The following is a 21,251-nucleotide window of genomic DNA, read 5'->3' on the forward strand; positions in this document are numbered from 1 at the left end:
ACACAGCCTCCCTGCCTCAGGACAGACTGACCATATGTACAGTAATGTCGCACGACAAGATCTCTTAGCAACAGAGAAAAGGCCACTCAAGCCTGCTCATTTCAGCTGCAGCAAAACAGCAGCTCTACCCCCACCCACCCCAAACACACACACACACCAAAACTAACACACACACACACGCCTGTTCATGTTAGTTTCATAACCATAATAGTTCAAAACCTCCCTCATTCAGTCACCGCTGTTTCAGCTGATTATCATAGCAACTAATCAGACATGCACACACACACTCATGCATCTACACATATACAGTCATGTATATTCCTTATGTCTCTACTAAGTAATGACACTGTAAACACACACTGACACAAACACACTCAACATGATGTAGAACAAACTATAGAAGGGCGGCTCCTTTGAAGATGAAGAAGAAGAGGAAGAAAAAGAAGTTGAAAAGAAAAAGAAAAAGAAGATATAATGCCGTCAATTAAGTCATTATAAGAAAACAGTGGTGGTTGAGATGGCTACAGGTTTTACATAGATGGAATACGTGAGAAGTTTCCCGTCATAAAGAGAGCATGTGTATGTGTCATGCCATACAGTTCCGAAGTGTGAACATGGTCTCAGGGGGTGAGTTGTGCAATGCAGCGAGGAGACACACAATACAGTTTGCTCTCTGACAACAAAAAAAGAAATAGATAGAATAGTGAATTGTTTAATTTCGAATTTAGAAGACACGGGTATACCTCAGACGCTGAGCGGACGGCGACGGATCCTCCTGGCATTTGAAAGGAATTCCGTCATAAAGCCCTCATTGTCCCGCCCTATTAGAGGCTCGGGTAATAGGAATTTACTTCCATTCTCCCACCATCTCTTTTCAATCCCCCCATTCCACCCCACGCACACACACCCACAGACACTTTAGAACAGCGCTCTTCCCCTTCATATCGTAATCAGAGGAAAAATGGAGAATTAGCTGGCATTTTCCCTCCTTTTAGGAACTTTAAAAAGAGACAAAGGCTGGGCTGGTAATGAGATCGGTGGCGGTGTGTGTGTGACGCTCACTCTTAATGTGAAAGCTCTGATGCACTGCACATCCAGCTTGGCATGGGGCTGGGACAGGCCAGGAAATAGTCTGTGATAGGTCAGCATGCCATGAAGTTTTGGGATAAAGCCAATGTTCTGGAGTAAGTGTCTTTTGCTCAGCGACATACTGGGAATAATGAGAAAGTAGGTAGAAGCCATCTGATTGTAGATGTGTGACCACAATATCATTGTGATGGATACAGAATCTACTCGACTTTATTACAGACTTTGTGTGGTGACAGAGCAGGTTAAAGTAGCCACAGAAAATAAGTATAAATATCTTTTCAGACAAAGAAGACAAAAGATAATGAGGAGGGCAGAGGGTGTTGGGACTGTGTGGGGTCGGCACATTCGCAGGCAAGTGACAGTTGAATTAAAAATGAACAATGAATTAAATGACTGAATAAAATGAGGACAAACGGAATACACTAAACACCATTCTTCCCTCAGTGTGACTTGACTCAGTGTCCCAGTGTGGCTGTCTTCTGTGTGTGTGTGTGTGTGTTTACGTGTTTGTGTGTGACGCAGGGATTCGCCTTGCTGGAAGGAGGTAGAGAGGGTGGTGGTGTGTTGGGGTTTTGCAGGGGTGTGGGGGAGGGGGGTGGCAGAAGCTGCACATCAAAGTGCACAGCACAGCGTGTGTAGGGGCTGAATCATGGGCTAATTGCACATGAATAGTCTATGACTAAAGGAAAGGGCCAATTAGGCAGCCATTAAGGGCTGAATGGCAAAACGATCTTTGATTTGCTCACAAAGCCGTCATTTGGTATAAATCTGCATTTCATTTGCATAAATGCAAAAAATTGTATTTGCTTTCGAACACGAGTGTCTGAGCAGGCTCTCTCTCTCTCTCCACTTTCTGGCTGACCTTTCAAACTGACCCTGACCTGAGGCATTAAGGTCAAGCGGTTAATGGGATGGGGAGTGTGTGTGTGTGTGTGTGTATGTGTGTGTGTGTTTGTGAGTGTGTGTGTGTGTGTTTGTGAGTGTGTATGTGTGTGTGTGTGTGTGTGTGGTAGTGGTTGTGGGGAGAGTTGCTGGTGGCTGTCTGTGTCTGCTGTCTTGCATCTATCCTTGTTCTGCTCTCCTCCACGCCTCTGTTGGAGCAAACAGGGGCTAATGACAGTTCTGGGCTCTGGTCCAACTCTGCCCCAACTTGTCTCATCCCGCTCTGATTGGAGGGGCAGCAACACGATAGCCTAAATGCATGTCTGTGTGTCAGTGTGTTTATGTATTCAACTCAGCTTGTGCGTGTGTGTGTGTGTGTGTGTGTGTGTGTGTGAGCTTGCCGCAGTGTAATGCCGGCTGTTTGATAATGTCCTTGTGCAGCACACGATGCTCGTAATAACCTCATTGGCGCAAGTCATATTTCAAACGCTGTGCGTGAGGCAGGACTGCTGATAGGGCGGGTAAGCATAGGGAGGCCAAAAATAGAGCTACCGTGCGGATTTGTTACAAAGTGTTGTTGACATCAGAGGCCCGTTTGAGGCTGTGCATGGCCTTGCATATTAATGAGGGCATTTGTTTATTCATCGCTTGTTTTACATGGCTTTAAAAAATGAAGCGTGTGTGTGTGTGTGTATATGTGTGTGTGAGAGAGAGAGAAATGATTCTCAGGTTCCCTGCATATGAGATCAGACGTGTCTTGCTGGCTTGTTTTTCCGAAACGAGCCCCTTGGCCTCCCGCTCTCCCTAGCAATCTTAATTCCTTCATTAAGACCCAACCAGTGCAAGTCATTCGGCACGTGCGCTTGCCAAGATGTCTGGAACAAGTCTTTTTGATATCAAACATCTCTCTCTGTCTCTCTCTCTCCTTTGAATCCTTTACTTTGCCTTCCCCTTCACTCACTTGATGCATATTTCAGAAGAAAAAAAATCAGGCTCCTGGCAAATTATGTCTGTTAAATATTAAATGCGTATCTATAAACTTTGGATGGGGATTTATCCCACTGAGTAGGTGGTGGAGAGATCTGATTCACCGTTTGTTTTGAAGGGCCGGTATTTGTATGCGTGGTTCGCAGCTTGAAGTCGGGCGACTGTGCCGTGCTCTGATCTTCGCCTGCTTTTAACACAGCAGACAGAGAGCTGAGATGCACAGCCGCTAATGAAGAAACGTGGCCCTTGTACCCGATAAAATATAAAAACAAAACCTGCGTGCCGCTACATTCAGAATTTTTACCTGCGAGCAGAGAGCCAGTAATGAGGTAAAATGTATGATGTTTATCTGTTGCGCCTGTGCCTCATTTGAAAGCACTTGACATGTAATGATTATTTAAGACACCTTAGTTCGGCACTTGCACACTTAGGCCTACACACTGGCAACAGGAAAAAGCCAACAGACACACTATAAAACAGGGTGAGTGTGGAGTACAGGGTCCAATTTTTCATTTGAGAAATAATGTAATCCACAACTAAACACACCCTTGGCTACCAAGACAAACAGGTTTAGCTCTAGTTGAGTGGAAGTCATAAATGTAGAACAGTTGTAAAACACACACACACACACACTTAATGCTCAATTTGGTCCAGTTCTGAATGGGTCTTCAGTTTCTGGCCTTTGATTCAAATGACTGTCGTCTGTCTAGCTCCTTAAAGGTACACAGTGTAATTCTTAGGTGTTTTTATTACCAAAAATGTAATACAGTATTTATAAATACGTGTTGATTAGTACAGTATGTAATTACCATAACTAACTAATTGAGGTATTCTCACATGCTTAGAATGAGTCCTTTATATCTATATAGCGTGGGGAAGCCAACCTCGTAGTCTCCACCATTGTGCCGCCATATTGATAGTTGATTGATACTCCACTGACTTATGTTTTTTTCCACATTTAAATGGCAGTGTGACCAGTAGACTAAAAAACATAACGACAACAAATCAGTAGCCTTGTAAGTTGTTTTAGTTCTGCATTTAGAAAAAAAGCTAGTTCAGCTAGCTAACGTAAGCAACCAGCTCCCTGCTCTATCTGATACATTTTTGTTTGAAGCTGTTTAGTCGGAGGACATTTCACCTGATGGCCTTTTGCACAATACAGGTTTTCCTAACACCTTGCACCTTTTCATCTGATGTCTGAGACCTGACTCTGACACCACAGGATGTCCTAAAATGGACACTGGGGCTTTTGTCTGCAGGGGCAGAGCCAGATGGGGTGCAAAGGCCACCCCCAGAATCCAGTTAGCCACCCCACCAAAGATGTGATGGTTGGGCTTGTCAGTGTAGCAGAATGGTATACTGTGTTTGTGCACCTTTAGTTTTCTTCACTGATTGTTTGGCAATCAGTTACCAGCCAATCGTGGTGCAGGGGTGTTTTTTTTAAATAAATGCCAGGTGGCAGTGGTTTATGTGTGACTGACATGGAGTGCACTGCTTCCTGGTTTCCCCAGATCCTCTACTGTGGGTCTGCTTTTTGGAAGATGCCAGCTCACGCAACACACTTGGTATGTCCACCATTTGCCTTCCAATAGAGGTCTCTTTAATGTAGCCTACGTGTCTCTTTAATGTAGCCTACGTGTCGTGCGGGATGGTAAATGCGTGTTTTCTTTTAGGTGATCACCAGCTGGAGTGGGTAGAACGCTATTTGGCGGGTTGCTGCCTCCCTTAAGGTTGTTTTACCCTTTTGTGGCTTTTTTTATTTTAATGGCATTACTTGGTGTGTCGCAGGGGCTGCAAGTCTGGGTCGAGGGAGTTACAATAACACTCCAGCTCACATGAAGGAAACACTGCTGCCCCTATGTACAGCTGCTGATATCTAGTGTCAAGGGGTCAGCATTAGGCACCTGCTGTCAAGGTGTTTTTGTTGTTTATTTGCTTGTGTGTTCTGTGTTATCCTTTTAATCCGGTCTTCCCTACCTTTCCCAGGAACTGAGCACCAAAAGTGGAGAGGCAGTACTTCTTGTGGTGGTGGTATCCCTTTGTCAATGTGTCATCTCACTATTTTTGGTCATGTTGCTGTGCTGTGATGCTACTCCTGTGTCTGTCTGTGATATTATGCTAATAAAAAACAGATTATTATGGAACTATGTGTCTTGGCATTTTAGTGCCTTATGGGGTTACTTTACCTTAATTTGAGAACTATTTCTTTGGGCGCAATTCCCATTGTGGCGTAGTCAGCTCTTCAATATGGGCACAGGCCCTAAATACTCATGCCACTTGCCACATCAGCATGAAACATCTCCAAGTATATTTTTTATTAGCCAAAACAAGTGTTTTACATTGATTTGATACTGGTCAAATGATTGAGGCTATATTTATGGGTATGCATTGCGATGCTTTGCATGTCCTGTATCATTGGACTCAAGAGCCCATTTCTACCACTGTAGTTAAGTTGTTCACCATGCACATCTAGCTTATGTACAGTATGGTTGAAAACTTCATTCTAGTTTGCTACTGGTATACTTGAAAATATTCTTTCTTGTTGCACTGAATCTACAAAGTTATGTGCTTTAGATGTTCTACGAAGACTTATTTATTTGTTACTTCATATGTCAAATAGTGTATTTTTAATTATTCTTTACATAAATCAGGTTGATTATTATTAATGCATAATTTGATATTGAATGTAAGGCTTTACTATGTATTGTTTTACTTTTCACATGTTATGTGTATGTGCCACTCCACTCTGAGTCTGTGCCCCAGCCTGGCCACCCTGACAACGTTTTCTAGAATGCTTGTCTGCGACCTTGAAATTGAGGCTGAACTAATTTAGTGTGACCATGCCGTTAAAACCATCAAAACATCCATAGTCATATGTCAAAATAGTTAAGTGTTTTCGATTGTTCAAGGTTCAAAATCCCTGTGCACAGCCCTTCTTCCTCCAGGTGCTGATGGTGTGCAGTATAACTATTGAAAAGTGAAAAAGTAGTATACATCGCACACTGGAGGGTATAATTTGCTGACTTTATTTGGTGTGAACAACGTGTTTCGCAATATACCTCCAGTGTGTGATGTATACTACTTTTTGTTTTTAGATTGTTCTTGTGTGCAAGTCATTGGGCTGTGTATTCGTATATGAACAGTTTTAGATATTAAGCAGTAATGCAGCTTTGTGTGTGTGTGTGTGTTTGTGTGTGTGTGTGCGTAGCAGAGTTGTGGTTATTTGGTAGGGCAGACTTTGTTTCCGCTCATTAAAACAGCTCAAAAACAGGATAATGACTCCCCAGAGAACTACCAGAACATTCCTTTCACCCAGTCACTGTCATCATTGCCATGGTGATCAAAGGGAGACACTTCACATTTACTCCTGCACTGACGCAAACAGCAAACAGAGATTAGCATTGTGGTCTCTGTGCCGCAACAAACCACAAAAGAGTTTTTGGCGTTAACAATGCCACCAGTGGCAGTGTCACAGACAGAGTGCTCGTCCTCTGAGAGATGTGTTTAGTTGTGTGTGATGCAACGTTGAGGTTGTGGGGTTTTTGTTGCTGTTAGATTCTTCATGCAGGTGTCGAGTTAGTGAGAGAATGAAGATGCTAGGGAGCATGGCAGGATAACCCCCCCCCCCACCCCTACAAGACCTACCACACCCGACATCCTGACCACTGTGCCAAATGTTCTTGAAAAGATAAATATAAAGTAGTTAAAAATGTATGTTTTTTCCCCTCTGTGCTGGAAAACAAAAATGAGGCAAGTGGAAAAATCAATAAGAGAAAATGAATAATCTGGTTCACATTGAAGTGGACTCTTAGACTTAAACAATATAAATTGATCCACTGTCAAAATGCAAAAGAAAGCATTTGACTTAACTAAATTTTGCCATTTGTTTAAATATTTAGTTGCCAAGATGTCTTGGCATCCTCTGGGCATGGGATCGACCTGCTTGAAGAACAGCTTCCCCCTTACAGTAATCTCTGCCTTTAAAGGCCATCAGTTTATCCACCCTTTACTTAGGGTTCAGGTTTTGGCTCTGGAAATGCAACTCCTCGTCTGGAAATGCAACTCCTCCACTTCTGGTGAATTGTCTTTCAGCCCCTTTGCTTTCACCACATGAAAATGTGTGATGAAAGATCTTTTGATAATAACATGGTGTCCAAATGAGATCAAGTTCTTGATGATTTGTCAAAGAGGGAGAATATAAAAGTTGAATGAGTGGCCCCAAGATCAACCCCTGGGGGGACACCACAGGCAAAGTCCTTTTAGGCAAGTCCCTCAACTTGGCAGCCATATTGCAACGCATTTTGGGCACTTATCGGGCATCTATTTTGGGCAGAACTGCGCGTGCGCAAGCCTTCCCAACACCAACGTCCCTCCAGCTGCGAGACCACAACACATGATTGACATGATGTATTCACTATACCACATGACTGGCACGATGTATTCACATGTCAACTGGTGGTGGAATATGTGTAGATGACTGCCTTGTTTGCATTACAAACTAACACCATACATTTCTATGGGAGATTCTTTGAGTGCTGTGTCTCCTCATTAGAAAGTCTGATCGACTGTGCTATACTAAGGTCTAATAACCCTCAGACAGATGATTTGCCTGCATCTGTATTGAGGCATATGCCATTTATAACCTTAATTAATAAAACCTGTTTCAGTAATGTGATTGGCATAGAAACCAGCCTGAAAGTTCTCAAAACATTCATTTAATTTAAGGAAGATGAAAAGGTTTCACTATATTGCCTCACTCATTGATCCTGTTTAGAAACATGTGAGTCTAGGTGTACTGTAGCTGGTCCTGTAAATGTCTAAAAGAAGTCTTGGTCTTTTATGTCTATTGATTCACGCTTCTACTGTCTGATTTGGCAGTTGCCTCTATACTGCTTTCTTCATGTTTGAGTATCTGAAACCTTTTTAAACACCAGACCCAACTTTAGAACATTTTCATTATCATGGATCTAGGGAAGAGTTTTCTCCAAGCGAATTAACAAACAATGTAAGGCCAAATCTTACTTGACTTGTCTTTGCCACTCTTACAATTAATTTTCAATTTGTGGTCACAAGTTGATTTACGGCAACATTAAGAAGTAAGTTAATTTTAATGGACCTTTTCACTCAGTTGCCGTGGTTAACGAAGGCATGGTCGATTACAATAAGGAATTTCTTGAACAGGAATAGGGCCAAGTTCCAATTATATCTCTGTTTTCAGTTAGAGGAATAGGCTCAGTTTCCCAAATAACAAGTTAGATATCTTAGTAGAATTTCTTGGTTTAATGTTGTGCAAAATGCCGCCTTCTGTGGAATTGGTTTTGTATATTTTATGAAATAAACATGAAAAATGAATTATGGTGTCCAAAAACATTTAGGGCTTGTATGTGTCTTCAAAAGCTGCAACATGAAATATTTTTGCATCCTGGAAACATGCAGGGCTATGTGTGTGTCCTGATGTGCCACTGGGTCACGTGACAAGAAAACGTGTCTCCTTTCCTGTGATTGGTCGAGGGTGATGTCAGGGGACGGTGTGTGTATACTGCCAAGCTGAGCAGGGCATTGGGGGCACAGGGAAGTGGGGGCAGGCCTGGCATGTGAGGGGGTCGAGGTCAGACAGAGCCGCGTGCGCTCCCTGAGCACATGCCACCAACTGCTCAGAGGTTGCGACCTTCAAACGAGCACCAGTTTGAACAAACGACCCCTGCAGTTCCCAAGGGGCTGGAACTCACATGCCTGGGAGCTGACAGGACTTCCTGCACCAGCATGGAGCAAGGGAGGGGTAGAGAGAAGGAGGAAGAGATAAACACAGGGAAGTAGAGGGTGCTTGATTAGGTCTCTGTCAGCCAAGAAGACGTCCCCTCTTCTCCTAAATGGAGTAGACTGACTGTGAGTCATTTAGAACTATTTTTAGTCCCAACTGAGAGAAAGAGAGAGGGGATAAAGAGAGAGAGAGAGAGAGAGAGAGAGAGAGACCTCACTGGCTGGAGATGGTAGTCTGTCCCTTGTGCAGTCAATCTGCATCAGTCTGTCTTAAGTAACATCATTCAAAATCAGGTCGGACCATTCCCCAAAGCCTGTACTAGGCATGATGTGGGTAGTTAGTTTCTGAGGTACCACTGCAAGGCCAAGAACAGACCCTGAGTGCCACCCTCTCCAGCCAAAACCATAAAAACTCTCCCACAATGAGAGAAATGCCAGGAGACTGGTGACATCCAACTGGTGGTTTGGTGCTGGGTGGCATCCCACGGGAAAGACCTACAGTATGAAAGTGGCTTTGAGTTGGCTGACACAGGCTTTGAGTGAACTACTAAGGATGGCTGGCAGACATTTTCAACAGTTTGTGCAATGAACACTCCAGAGGCGGATTATATCAATCTTGCTGGAATATAGGTCAAATTAACCTTTGTTGACCCATCCTAAAAATATTAATACCTTTTTGAAACTTTTCTTTACTCTACAGAGAGTTTGGTTCTGCTCCTCTCTATTCTCCTCTCAGGTCCCTTATCTTCATTAGCGGTAAAATCACTTAAAATTCCCAAGAAGTGGCCCACACACTCCTTTTTAAATCAATATCATTAGCTGGACATACATCAAAGACCACAGTGAATTAACTTTTAGTTATGATTGATTCTTCAGCAATTGATTCCTCTGTCCTCAAACAGGGACAGAAGTTATACACATCTCTATTTAATCAAGGTTGAATGCCTGTCTCTCTCCGTCTATTGATGGGACTGGATGTGGAAGGGAAGAGGAAAGAGGGCAGAGGACAGGATGATGAGGGTTAAAGCTGGAATACCCGATTTTCAGTATAACAAAACAGGATAGAGCGATTCCTTAGACCTGTGGACAAAGGCAGCATAAAAACACGGCCCAGTACTGGGATGGTTTTCCAGCCCTCTGTCTGTCCTGCTTGCCTGTTTATCTGGCTTTTGACATGAGCCGTATTTATACAGCATGCAAGGTCTGTTGTTAACAAAGATATCAACTGTTGGTCTCCCTCAAATATCTAAGCTATTTACAGTAAGTAATTTTCTATAATAGAAGTATAACCGTGATAAGAGCTTCTGGCCACACAGGTAAGAGCTTCTGGTTCGGTTTTTCCGGCTTTCGGTTTCCTCCGTGGGTGGACAGGGGTGAAGCAGAGTGGTGCACAGACGTCTGTCTGGCAGAACGCCGCCCTGACATTTCGGTGACCTGGAGAAGGACAAACGGCTAATCGACAAGGCAAACAAAACAAGAGGAGAAAGCTGCCCCAAAAAAGGAAGGAAGGAAGAAAGCAAATGGAGTCGGAACAGAGATGCTTCAACTCAAAGTCAGACGAAGCCTTGCTGTGCAGACGGATACCCATACCACTCGCTGGCAAAGGCCTCCTGCTGTCTCAGCCTAAAAGCAGCATCTCCCCAAGGACCTGTTACCCTATCTTTCAATATCTGTGTGTGTACGTCACACCAAAAAAAAAAACCCTGCGTGTAATATGAGATAAATGCAGCATTCCCAAGGACGTTCCATGATCCGCACAAAGCAGGAGACTGTGGGATAAAAAAACCCCGCCTCTTCCACAAGTAGTTGCACTTAATCCACTCGAACCGTGATAGGAGCTTTTGTCATGAGTAATTCCCGACACAGCTTCCTGCTAGGACATCTCTGCTAAATTGAAAAAGAGAAGATCAGGATAGAAAAAAAGATAAGAAAAAGAGGGGGACAAGTGGAAAACAATTTATGCTTTGATAAAATCATTCATTCTTTCATTCTGTCTCCCTGCACATCTCATGGTATAATCATTGCACCTGCGCACACAATCAAACCCCTTCACCTTGCCGTCTCAAGAACGAATGGCCCTCACAGGATGTATGGCAGGGTGGGCGTAACGATGGGGCGATGGCTAGGCGCGTTTTGCTTGCTGAGGGGTGGGTGTCTCTCTCTCTCTCTCACTGGCAGAGACAGCTGGCTCAGGCATGGCTGAGGGGTTTTACAGAACCCATCTTGGTCCACACAAATTACTCAGTGCAACGCTGTCAACTTGTGGAGGTCTGCATGCGTGTTGTGTGTGTGTGTGTGTGTGTGTGTGTGTGTGTGTGTTTGGAGGTGGGGGGTGGGGTTGTGTTGTGTGAACATGCGGGGGAGGGGGGTGGAAATGAGTGATGAAGACAGCTGACAAGAGAGAGGGATGGCTGGGAAGGATGAATGGTTGCTGGCGACACAGAAAAGAGAGGGAAAGAGAGAGCGGATGATGGTGGAAAAGGGGGAAAGCGGATTTCACAGGAAGCCGGTGTTGGAGACGGGCCGTTTGGCTTTCTGGCGCATTTAGCCAGGCAGCTTTAGGCAGTTAAGCACCTGTTCTGCTGACTGCGGGAACTTCTCTAGTGTGCTTTACAAAATGGGCTACAAGCTGATGGCTTTAAAATAACAAGAGCGCAGTGAACTAAATCACAAGAGCTCAGGCGTCCAACTACACTGTGTCCAGGTGAAAAGAGCAGAACAGCAAAGTCTCTTTTTCAGAACCATTAAGTACGAGCATAACATTTGTTTTCAGCAAACGGGCATAAAAAGGGGAGGGTTAGAGCTGAACAGTGTTGCCCTAACATTCCAAGCAGTAGGCCGAGAGTTTTTTTTAGATTTCTACTGCGTGACCTTTTTTTAAAAAAAAAATCCAGACTAGGCTACATTTTAAAAAAGTGAAGTCTGTGCTTCTAGCCCAGTGCACTTGTCAGTGATTGATTTTATTCGACCCTTTTCGTTATAAAATATGATACAGCTTTGCACCATACATTAGAAAAATGTATGGTGTATTAGAAAATCATTATGTGCATTTATTCCTCATGGCCTTCTAGTTGTCTATTCTGTATATCATACAGTATGCACTCAAAGAAAACAGGTATTTGTAGACAGGCCTGGCTTTGTAACTGGAAAACATTGGAAAGTGGCTCAGGCTGAGAAATACGCTGTACCCACTGAGCAGTGTACTTGATTGGCTGTTGAGTTCAAATATCAAAACTGATTCACCAGTGTTAAGGGCTGTACTGTACCTTTAACAGAGCAGGACAAAGAAAAAAGCCACAGAACTGTTTGACAGGTGATTCCCCAGATGGCTGTTGATTTGACAGGGTAAAGAATAACAACAGTTAAGCGAGACACCATTTTTTTTGTGATTACACAATTTAAACACTCTCTGACCTGTATTCAACATAACTCTTCAAGAATTTGTCTGCCTTTGCTCTTCTCTCCCTGTCCAATTAAAACCTAGCAGAACGCAATCTGGCTTGCAATCTGCTGCTTTCTTCTGTTCCACTCTTGTGCGCACACAAACTGTTGGGACAGAGCTCAAGATTTCTTTTTTTTTTTCCTATCCAGTTGGAGACTCAGAGCTTGTTTTACTCCTACACCAGCCCAGGGCCAATCATTTTGTTCATAAATTGTTCATGTTTTTTTTAGAGGTCCTGGTTTTCTTCATTTACTAAGACATTAATGCTCAATAGACAATCACAAACAAACCAACAAAAAGTAGCGGATGAATAAGCCAACTGCAATCTAAAGTCACCATCACCTGCTGGTGACTGGCTCTGGAACATTACCCATATGTTCTCTTTCCTCTTCCCCAGTCATAACTTCGCTCACCTTGGTCCAGAATCTGAGGTCTTGTGCTCCAACCACACTCACATGGCACTGAGCATTTGTCTCCAGGATAGGCCAGAAATAGCCAGTCATCTCCCGGCCGTTTCGTCTCCTCTGGCCTCCTCTCCCTGTCTGAGGCGGCCCTGTCTGTGTAAATTAGGTTGGAGTGACACAGACGAGACCTGCCTTCAGGATGCGCCAGCTGAAGGCTTCTCTGGACAGTCCGTCAAACCTTCATCCACCTGCTGTGCTCTCTGCATCGCCTCACTGCAAAGACCATCACCATACAGAACATTAATTGACAACGTTTAACACCCAAAGCAACCCCCCCACCATCTAAAATAAGTATCCCTCCATAGCTGTGAAAGTATCTTAATGAGTCTCCATGTAAATTTGCCTAGACTAGACGAGGGCCTTTTATGATGGCTAGAGTTGTGCTTTATAAGGTCCACCATCTTTAGTATCATATTAAGCTACAGTAATCAACATATTTAGCAGAAATCTAACAACAGTTCTACATAATAACTGAAAAAAAAAAACAGCCTTGTCTAACCTTAGATGTTTTGTTCCATGTAGAATAAAGGGCACAGAAAAGAAAGCAGACTGCTTACACAGTAAAGCTCTTCTCTTCGTCCCTGCCCTTCACAGAGAATGTAATTTGCCTCTTTCACTCCCCTCCTCTGAAGCAGAGGCAGTTTCACTCCTGCTTTCTTTCTTCCCTCTCTCTCGGGCGAAGCAGCTGGACTGCTGACAGAGAGTGAAGTGGATGAATGAGTGAGTGAGTGGAGGTTTCTGGAAGGGGAGACGGAACACCGCTCTCCTCATTAGAGTCCCTGGGCTTGCTGTCAGAGCAGCGTGGTCTGGACGTGGGAGCAGTACCCCCTACAAATCCATCCGACCCCCACAACCTTTTGGAAGGCCGGTTGAGAATGGATAAGCAAATACAACTGTAATTGAGTTAGGGAGCCAAGCGAGAACTGGAAGTTGAGTTGGATGGCCAGTTGGTTTCCCTGGACAGCCACACACACACACACACACTTGCAAACCCAACAAAGACTTATAAGGCAGTTCAAAGCATTTGAAAAATATATGACGACTAATGCTTAAGTCTAAGGCAGTGGTCCCCAAACTACGGCCCGCGGGCTGGATACGGCCCCCCAAAACATGTCCGTAGTATACATCATCCGGCCCGCACGGGGGTACAACATCGTCAAACTAAAACCTCCGCAATTTCCCCCATTCATTCTCTATGGCGAGTCTTAACAGTACACATGTAATACTCTTCTTGTCCACTGGTGGTTGTTTTGGCACTGTTTTGCATTTGCCATCGAAAATGGAATGAAATGTAGGCCTACCTGCAAACAATGTAAGAGACCTATGCTGACTGCATCAGTGCTCAAAGTATTTTTAAAAAATATCAATTAATTGTTAATAACTAACTAACTTCTATTCAAGTCATATTTCTGGGACTTTCTGGGATAATTATTTCTATTTTTTATTCACTCGTTCAAATGTTCATACAAAGAGTTCACAAAGTTCTCATCAGGTGACTGAAAGTTAGAATGGTGGTCATTTCAGACAACTTCAGCACTTCATAAAATTCTCATAGTTTGAGAACTTTAAATTATTTGTAGGATATTCACAACTTGAGCTGTGTATGCAAAGACACAGAATTCAGAGTTCACACATTTTTTAATAAAAACTTAAAACTACTTTTGGGAATGCAAACGTTTTTTTATTAGTATTATTTAATTTTACACTGATATGGCATGATGACAATATAAACACAGCTAACAATGGTATTAAATTGCAATAGCCTATGACTAAATGTAATAGAATATTCAGCTGTTCACAGCACTAAGCTATTTATGGTTACTGATATAGAACTACTCCGAGTCTCTGGCCCTCTCTTGGAGCCAGGCATAGTGAGCTGGCCCTCGGAATAAAAAGTTTGGGGACCACTGGTCTAAGGTCTAAAATAAGATTGTGCCTGCCAAATTTAAAATGACTGACTTTAAAGTACATGTTAACCATAGACACAATATATGCTTTGCGTCATAACCAGCAGATGTGAAGTGGTGTGTGTTGTAATTCTGAAAAATTGTGAATGTGTGCTTGTACCCAAGCTCCCAATTGTGCATGTGATTTAGACCATCTTCCTGTAATTAGTTATCTAGTGTTATTTTCCATTTGACCAACCACCTTGTTACTCCCAGTTAGCTAGCATGGGTCACCTGCTGCTCAGCCATTTGTACAAGGCCTCCCAACAATTTTACCCACATCCTCTCAAAATGTTTACATGAATAATGTGCGTATACTTTCCCCACCATTACTTTTTTTTGAACATCAGGAAAATACAGACCATGCCATCATGACATGAATTATGTTATGGGAGTGTTGTAATACATCTTTTATTTTAACTTTTAACTATGATGAGGATATGTTTAAAGGTTCATTTTGAATGCATTCAGTGACATTAGGTGTGATTATTACCTGCACCACCATATCACTGCCCTAAGTGTGTTTTTGAGTATTTTACCCAGTTTCCCTCTGTCCAAAACGTAAATAAAATCTGATTGCATTTTAATGTAGCACTGTGGTAGAAGCAGTATAAGAAATCATTTTGATTGAGCCAGTAATTGATTGCACTCCGCTTTAATTAAACCATGAGCAACACATGACATAAGTGAGCTGTGATTTTTAACAAAACAAAACGTAAAAAGTAAAAGTATAAAAAAAAAGTTAATCAGCCTCTTCTACCTGCAGTTAATTACATTCCATTTAGCTATTGGCAGTGTTCCATTATCACAGTGTGGGGGCCCACACTAGCAGTGTGAGTGTGGCGCCGAAACAATTCAACCTCTTATTAACCACCCCTCCTAAAAGAGCCATCAGGGAGGGCAGAACAGAATGTGCCCACATGAATGGAGCTTGATTAAATGACAGAAGAGGTGATGTTAAATGAAGCTCGACATCTGCTAACCTCACGGAAGTCCACAACAACCAAAAAGGGACATTTTTCTTTAAATCAATGTTATTTTTGGACAAAGAATTGAAAATAAATAAATAAATCATAATTAATAAAGGGGTATTCTACTTGAACAGAATGGACGACACTCCAAATAGTCTGAATGGCACTGTATCTGAACGACTAAAGCAATTAAAATCCCCAGATCCAGCAGAAGGGCCAACCAATCAAGACTTCATTTTTCTCGCCTTCATACACACGGACGCTGGAATCAGAGGAAATATAAATAATCTCATTCCAAATGACTACGGAGGCCATTGTTGGAGTCCTGAGGGAAGATAGTCATTCTTGGGCGCTCAGAAGATCTCCCAGATTAATCATTGGAATCCATACCAACTTGAACGATGATGGTAATTATTATTTATAATGCAATAAACAACTTGATTTTGGGCGATATATTTGCCCCTCTCTTTCGCCCGACTCCTTGTGGAAGACTTATGAACCAGAGACAAAACCTTGTTTTTCTTTCTTTTTTTAATCGTAATTGAGTCTACAAAAACTTCCTTTATGTCTAACAGTATTTAAGCAATTTAACATCAGCTTGTTTTCAGAGTAAGAAAGAGTATAATACTTGATTAGGACCCCAAAAATATCATAAAAGCAGAAAGTGAAATTACATTCAGGTGGAGTAACTGGATGTGTTTTTATTCCCTTGCATGATGTTGGTAGTACGCTCACGTCTGTAAGCTTTGACATGATCATGGCAAAGACATGCAGGGATCCCATAAAAATTGCATTTAACAGTCCAATGCACACATACATATGAGTGAACAGAAGTATGCATACACAGCGCACACACACTCTCTTTCTCTCACACACACACACACACACACACAAACAAAGAGAGCAAGAAACATTTCAAAATCAAAGGAAGATAACAGTTTAACAACAAACATCTACATATCATTACAGAGGAAATACAAGCCAATATAATATGTATAGAAGGATATAGAAAACATTGCAATATTTCTCTGCATAAATGTTACATATTTATTTGCATAAAACATTTTTAGTTGGTAAGATAAGACAATATATTGCAAAAGATCTGAAGGATGCAAATTAAAAAGCATTGCATAGATTTTTTGTTTAATATAGAACGAATAAGCTTTTTCATTTTTCTGGTTATACAAAAATACTCTTAATTAATGTGTGATTGGGACGTATATGACTATATAAATTGAATTTGAAGAATTGTGTTGAGTTAAATATGAAACCTTTGCAGCAGGAAGTATAGATTTAGGAAGTGCTTTGTTATCGTGCAAAGGAATGCAGAGTGAAGTGTGAGGCCCCTACGTCCCTCAGTAAAAGCTGAACTGACTTATATATAAAATACATTTAAACGCTGTTAAAGTGTATTTCCTTCATCACAGAGGATTGCCATTCGTGTGTATGTGTGTTTGTAACCTGCACTGCTGAACGCACTGAGCGGGCCAGTCATTTTCAATCATTGGAATGAAGCTGTGTGACAATGGACAGTGTCCCCAGGGAGAGCCGCTGTAAACACGCTGCCCTCCACATTATCATATAAAGCCGTGCAGGGGAAACGCTCTCATAAATATGACTGAGACGCTATCAGTCTATCAGGCGCATGATCCTTCCCTTCATTGCCAGGGGTGTGTTTATGAGGTGCGCGGCACCATCGTGTTGCATTTACACAAAAGCTTTATGGAATGAGATCAATTTCCTTCCCTTACGGCGGACACATGCTGCCTAAAATGCTGGGGGCAGTTAACCTCTGGGTTGGACTTAAGAGAGTTAGAGAGAGCCAGAGGGAGGGGCTAAGCACTGGGACTGCTGCTGTCTCTACTGCCCACAGCTCACACCATGAGTGACAAACAGGGGGCTTAATGGAGATCACACCACGTGAGGAAAGAGACAGCCGAAAGACCAGACCCCCGAACACACACAAGGGGTCTAATGTGAAGGGGCCACCCTTCTGCTCACAGCGCCCTGAGTCGAGCGAGCAGGGCCTCCACGTCTGTGTCCCCGCCGTTGGTGAGAGGAGCTGAAGGCGCGGTGGGGCTCTCTCTTCCCTTCTCTCTCTCCTTCTCCCGCTCGACGCGCTGGCCCGTGCCTCGGCGGGGGTCGATCTCCTGATGGGGATCACGGGCGGCAGGGGGCCGGGCACATGAGGTCAGCCCCATGTTCTGCCGTGAGCGCGACCTCTGGAGGGGGGGCCGTATGTTTTCTGCAGGAGAGAGAGAGACAAACAGAGAGGGGAGAGAGACAGAGATAATGAGACAGGAAATGAGAGATAAATACAGAGGGGGGGGGGTGCCAAAGACAGAAATAAGAGGCACCCATGAAATTATATGTTGAACTCATCAGCTTTGGAAACTGGGTCACTGAGGGCAAGAAGAGAAGATGGAGATGAGAGAGAGAGAGAGAGAGAGAGATTCATTTGACAAATGGGAATGAGACAAGAGGGAATAAGACGAGAGGTAGGCGTGGGAGGAGAAACGGCAGGCGCGACTGAAGCAGACACGCGTAATGACGAGGACAGGATCACCTTAACAAAATTAAATGGAACTGTACCCTGAGCACAACAGTACTTTTCTCTCTCGCTCACACTCACAAACACACAAATCATTATCAGTGCTGCCTCCGTGGAGCCAGCCTTCCCTTATGCCACCCTCTCTATTTCTCTCCAAATGCTCTATTCTCTATGCTCCACCCCATCCCTCCCTCTCATTCATTCTGTTGCTTCTTCTCTCTCTCTACCTCCTTCTCTCTCTCTCTCGGTCTGTCCCTCACTCTGTTGCCCCCCCACCCCTTCTCCCTCCCTCTCTGCCTGCAGGGTAGGGGTAATGACTGACAGCGATCTTGACTTATCGGCGGCAGCAGATTGAGGCGCTCATCCTGTGATGAAATGGATCCAGCTGATTGACTTCGCCCCAACAGTGTCTGACAACCACCCCCCCCACCCACCCCAGCCTTCACCTCCTTCACCTTCATCCTCCTACCCTCCCTCCTTTCTCCTCCAGTCCCCTGTCGTCTCTACTCGCTGGCGACAGAGAGGAAGCAGCAAAGCGCGCGATATGAATTACAATCCCGCCACAGATCTTTAAACTCTATCAGCGTAAAAGCAAAGGGAGAGCGAGTGAGAGAGAGAGGGAGAGTGAGTGAGAGAACGAACGCCAGAGAGACTGCAAGCAGGAGATCCATATTCATGTGACCTTGAGCTGTATCTGTGGGTGTGTGTGTGTGTGTGTGTGTGTGTGTGTGTGTAATATGGGCGACGGTCTGGCGAGTTCTCCGGCCCACGCATTTTATCGTCTCATCAGAGCCGGATGCCATGACAGCTAGCCTGCTTTGCATCACTCATGGATGCGTGCTTACACAAACAAAAAACACACACCTGTGTTGATGCGATGTCCAGCACTACACAAACACACCCTTACCCTTTACTTACAAATAAACCTACCACATAGCATAACTCCCTCTTTCTCGCTCAGACACACACAAAACAGCTTATTTATCTGTAGAAAATGTCTGTTGTACACACTCATTAACAGCTGTTTTGTGTCAGAAGCACCCAGATTATTATTTTATCTCTGGAACATGTCCTACACACAAACACTTAACATAGTCAGACAAGGGCCTTCATTTGATTATGTTACCCATTTCTATAATGAGCACTTGTGTCCTTGAGCACAAGTGTATGTGGAGCATGTCTACGTGTACAGATCACACATTAACAAGGAGCGCCAGCCACATGGGGACCCGCCCTATCATGAAACCAAAAGACAACACCCACCCCGCTAACTGGCCCACCCACTCACACCCCGTTTGCAAATACACACACACTCCACAAAGACCTTGGTCACCCAAACACACACCCTCCAATATGCACACACACTAATAAACACACTCAGGACAGAGACGTGGCCTCACACCCCATCCCTGCTCTATTACCAACCAGCTCATTTGAGGATGAGCGCATGGAAGGGAGGAGAGGAAAAAGGGCTTGATGATGTGTGTGTGTGTGTGTGTGTGTGTGTGTGTGTGGGGATGATGGTGATGGCTCTCCGACGGGCCCCCGGCCGCTGTTTGCATTCTCCGCTGCGCTCTCATTACCGCACCGCCCCCGTGGCCGGCACCTCGTTTGTCACCGCCCGACACCTCGTGCCCCGCGCGCACAAGCCACACTCATTAGTCTCTCTGCCTCTCGCTTGCTCTCCGACGCCGTCCTTCTTTGTGTGCTCCGGTGTCTCAGGTCTTTTCTTCCCAATGACTTGCTCGCTCGCTCCTCTGTCTGCAAGCCCCTTTTTGCTTTCTTCGCGTCTCATTGTCTTTGTCCGCCGGTGCCAGATGGCTTTCTCTTTTACTTCTTTTGCCCCGGTGTCACTCCTGCACCTTCTCTGCCTTTCTGTGGATCTTTCTGTTCTGCCTTCCAAGAGTTTTTATCTTCCCACTCGCTCTCTCATTCAATCTCACGTCCTCAGGCAAACCCTGACGATCTGCAATGTTTTGGTGAATGTGAGTGTGTGTGTGTCAGTGAGTGAGTGAGAGGCAGTGTGTATGTGATAATATACATATATGTGTGTGTGTGTGAAGGCCAGGCGTTGCTGTCTTAATGAATGTTTAAACACAGGGTGTGCAGCGGCCCTAATGACACATTATTGCCATTGCCTGTCCAGCACTGATTACCCCCTTTCAGCAGCCCAGAAGCCCAGCCCTCTATTACTCCAAGATAAACAAGAGACACATGGGGACAGACGACACACAGAGAGAGGAAGGGAAGAATAGAGGAATGGAAGAAGGAATAAACTGTAGGGATCCATGGCCCTCTGCTGAGCACATTTTACAGGAGAAATATCCTTCTGGTGCTACGTTGCTCCTAGTCTTCATGCACTCTCTCTCTCCACCAGTGTCTCTCTATCCCCTTCTTTCTACGTATCTCTTTCCATCATCTGTGGCCTTTGTTGTCGTAGCGCCTGCCAGTTCTGCTTGCCGGTCCCTGCGCCGGACTCAGCAGCAGGAGGAGCGCTGGCCGAGGAGAAAGGGCCCGCACTCACAATTGGATGTGCTCACATTGTTTGCTTGCCAGCGATTCGCCTGAGCAGATGAGTCCCTCTTTCTCAGTTTTCGGGCTAACTAACTCGCCCTCTCATTTGCACCCTCTCTCTCTTCTTCTTCCATGACTTCCTCCTTCCCTTTCTCTCTATCCATCCATCTCTCCCTCCCTCCTCCTGTGATCTCTGGCTGGCTGGCTGGCAGGTCCCCCGACCCAACCGGCTTCCTCTCTCAGTCATGGTGAATCACGCCTGATCACGCTAACGAGCCAGACAAACTGCCAAGCGGCTACAACCAGGCCCTGTCTCACCGCACACACAGACACACACTCATTATCAGGCACACAGCCTCACCCACCAGGGGACACACATACATACACACCTGTGCATATCTCCCCATACACACACACACACACAGCGTGACGAAGAAGACGCCGGTGCCTCCGGCAGTGTCAGTGTCAGTATACTACCGCTGCACATCAGTCCAATCTCTCAATACGGATGGCATTCTGGGTATGAGCGTTCCTCATGGCAGACAATAGAGGTTTGGCCCCAGCCGGCTGTGTCTGGCTGTCTGCCTCCCGTCTCCTCTCCACACTCCCCAGCCTCACAATGAGCCGCTGCAGAGAGCCACCCAA

The 21,251-nt window shown here is 44.4% G+C and overlaps 1 protein-coding gene across 1 annotated transcript in view; it reads right to left on the bottom strand.

Moving 5' to 3' along the window:
• Positions 1-17,530: 17,530 nt before the first annotated feature.
• LOC125288300 (protein diaphanous homolog 3-like) overlaps positions 17,531-21,251 on the bottom strand; it is a gene marked incomplete in the record, with an annotated part of 178,881 nt that continues 175,160 nt past the window's right edge. Inside the window, 1 exon segment of the mRNA XM_048234536.1 lies at positions 17,531-17,786. Within this exon segment, the coding sequence (XP_048090493.1) occupies positions 17,539-17,786 (248 nt within the window).

Source organism: Alosa alosa, chromosome 23, assembly GCF_017589495.1.
Source record: "Alosa alosa isolate M-15738 ecotype Scorff River chromosome 23, AALO_Geno_1.1, whole genome shotgun sequence".
Lineage (NCBI taxonomy): Eukaryota > Metazoa > Chordata > Actinopteri > Clupeiformes > Clupeidae > Alosa > Alosa alosa.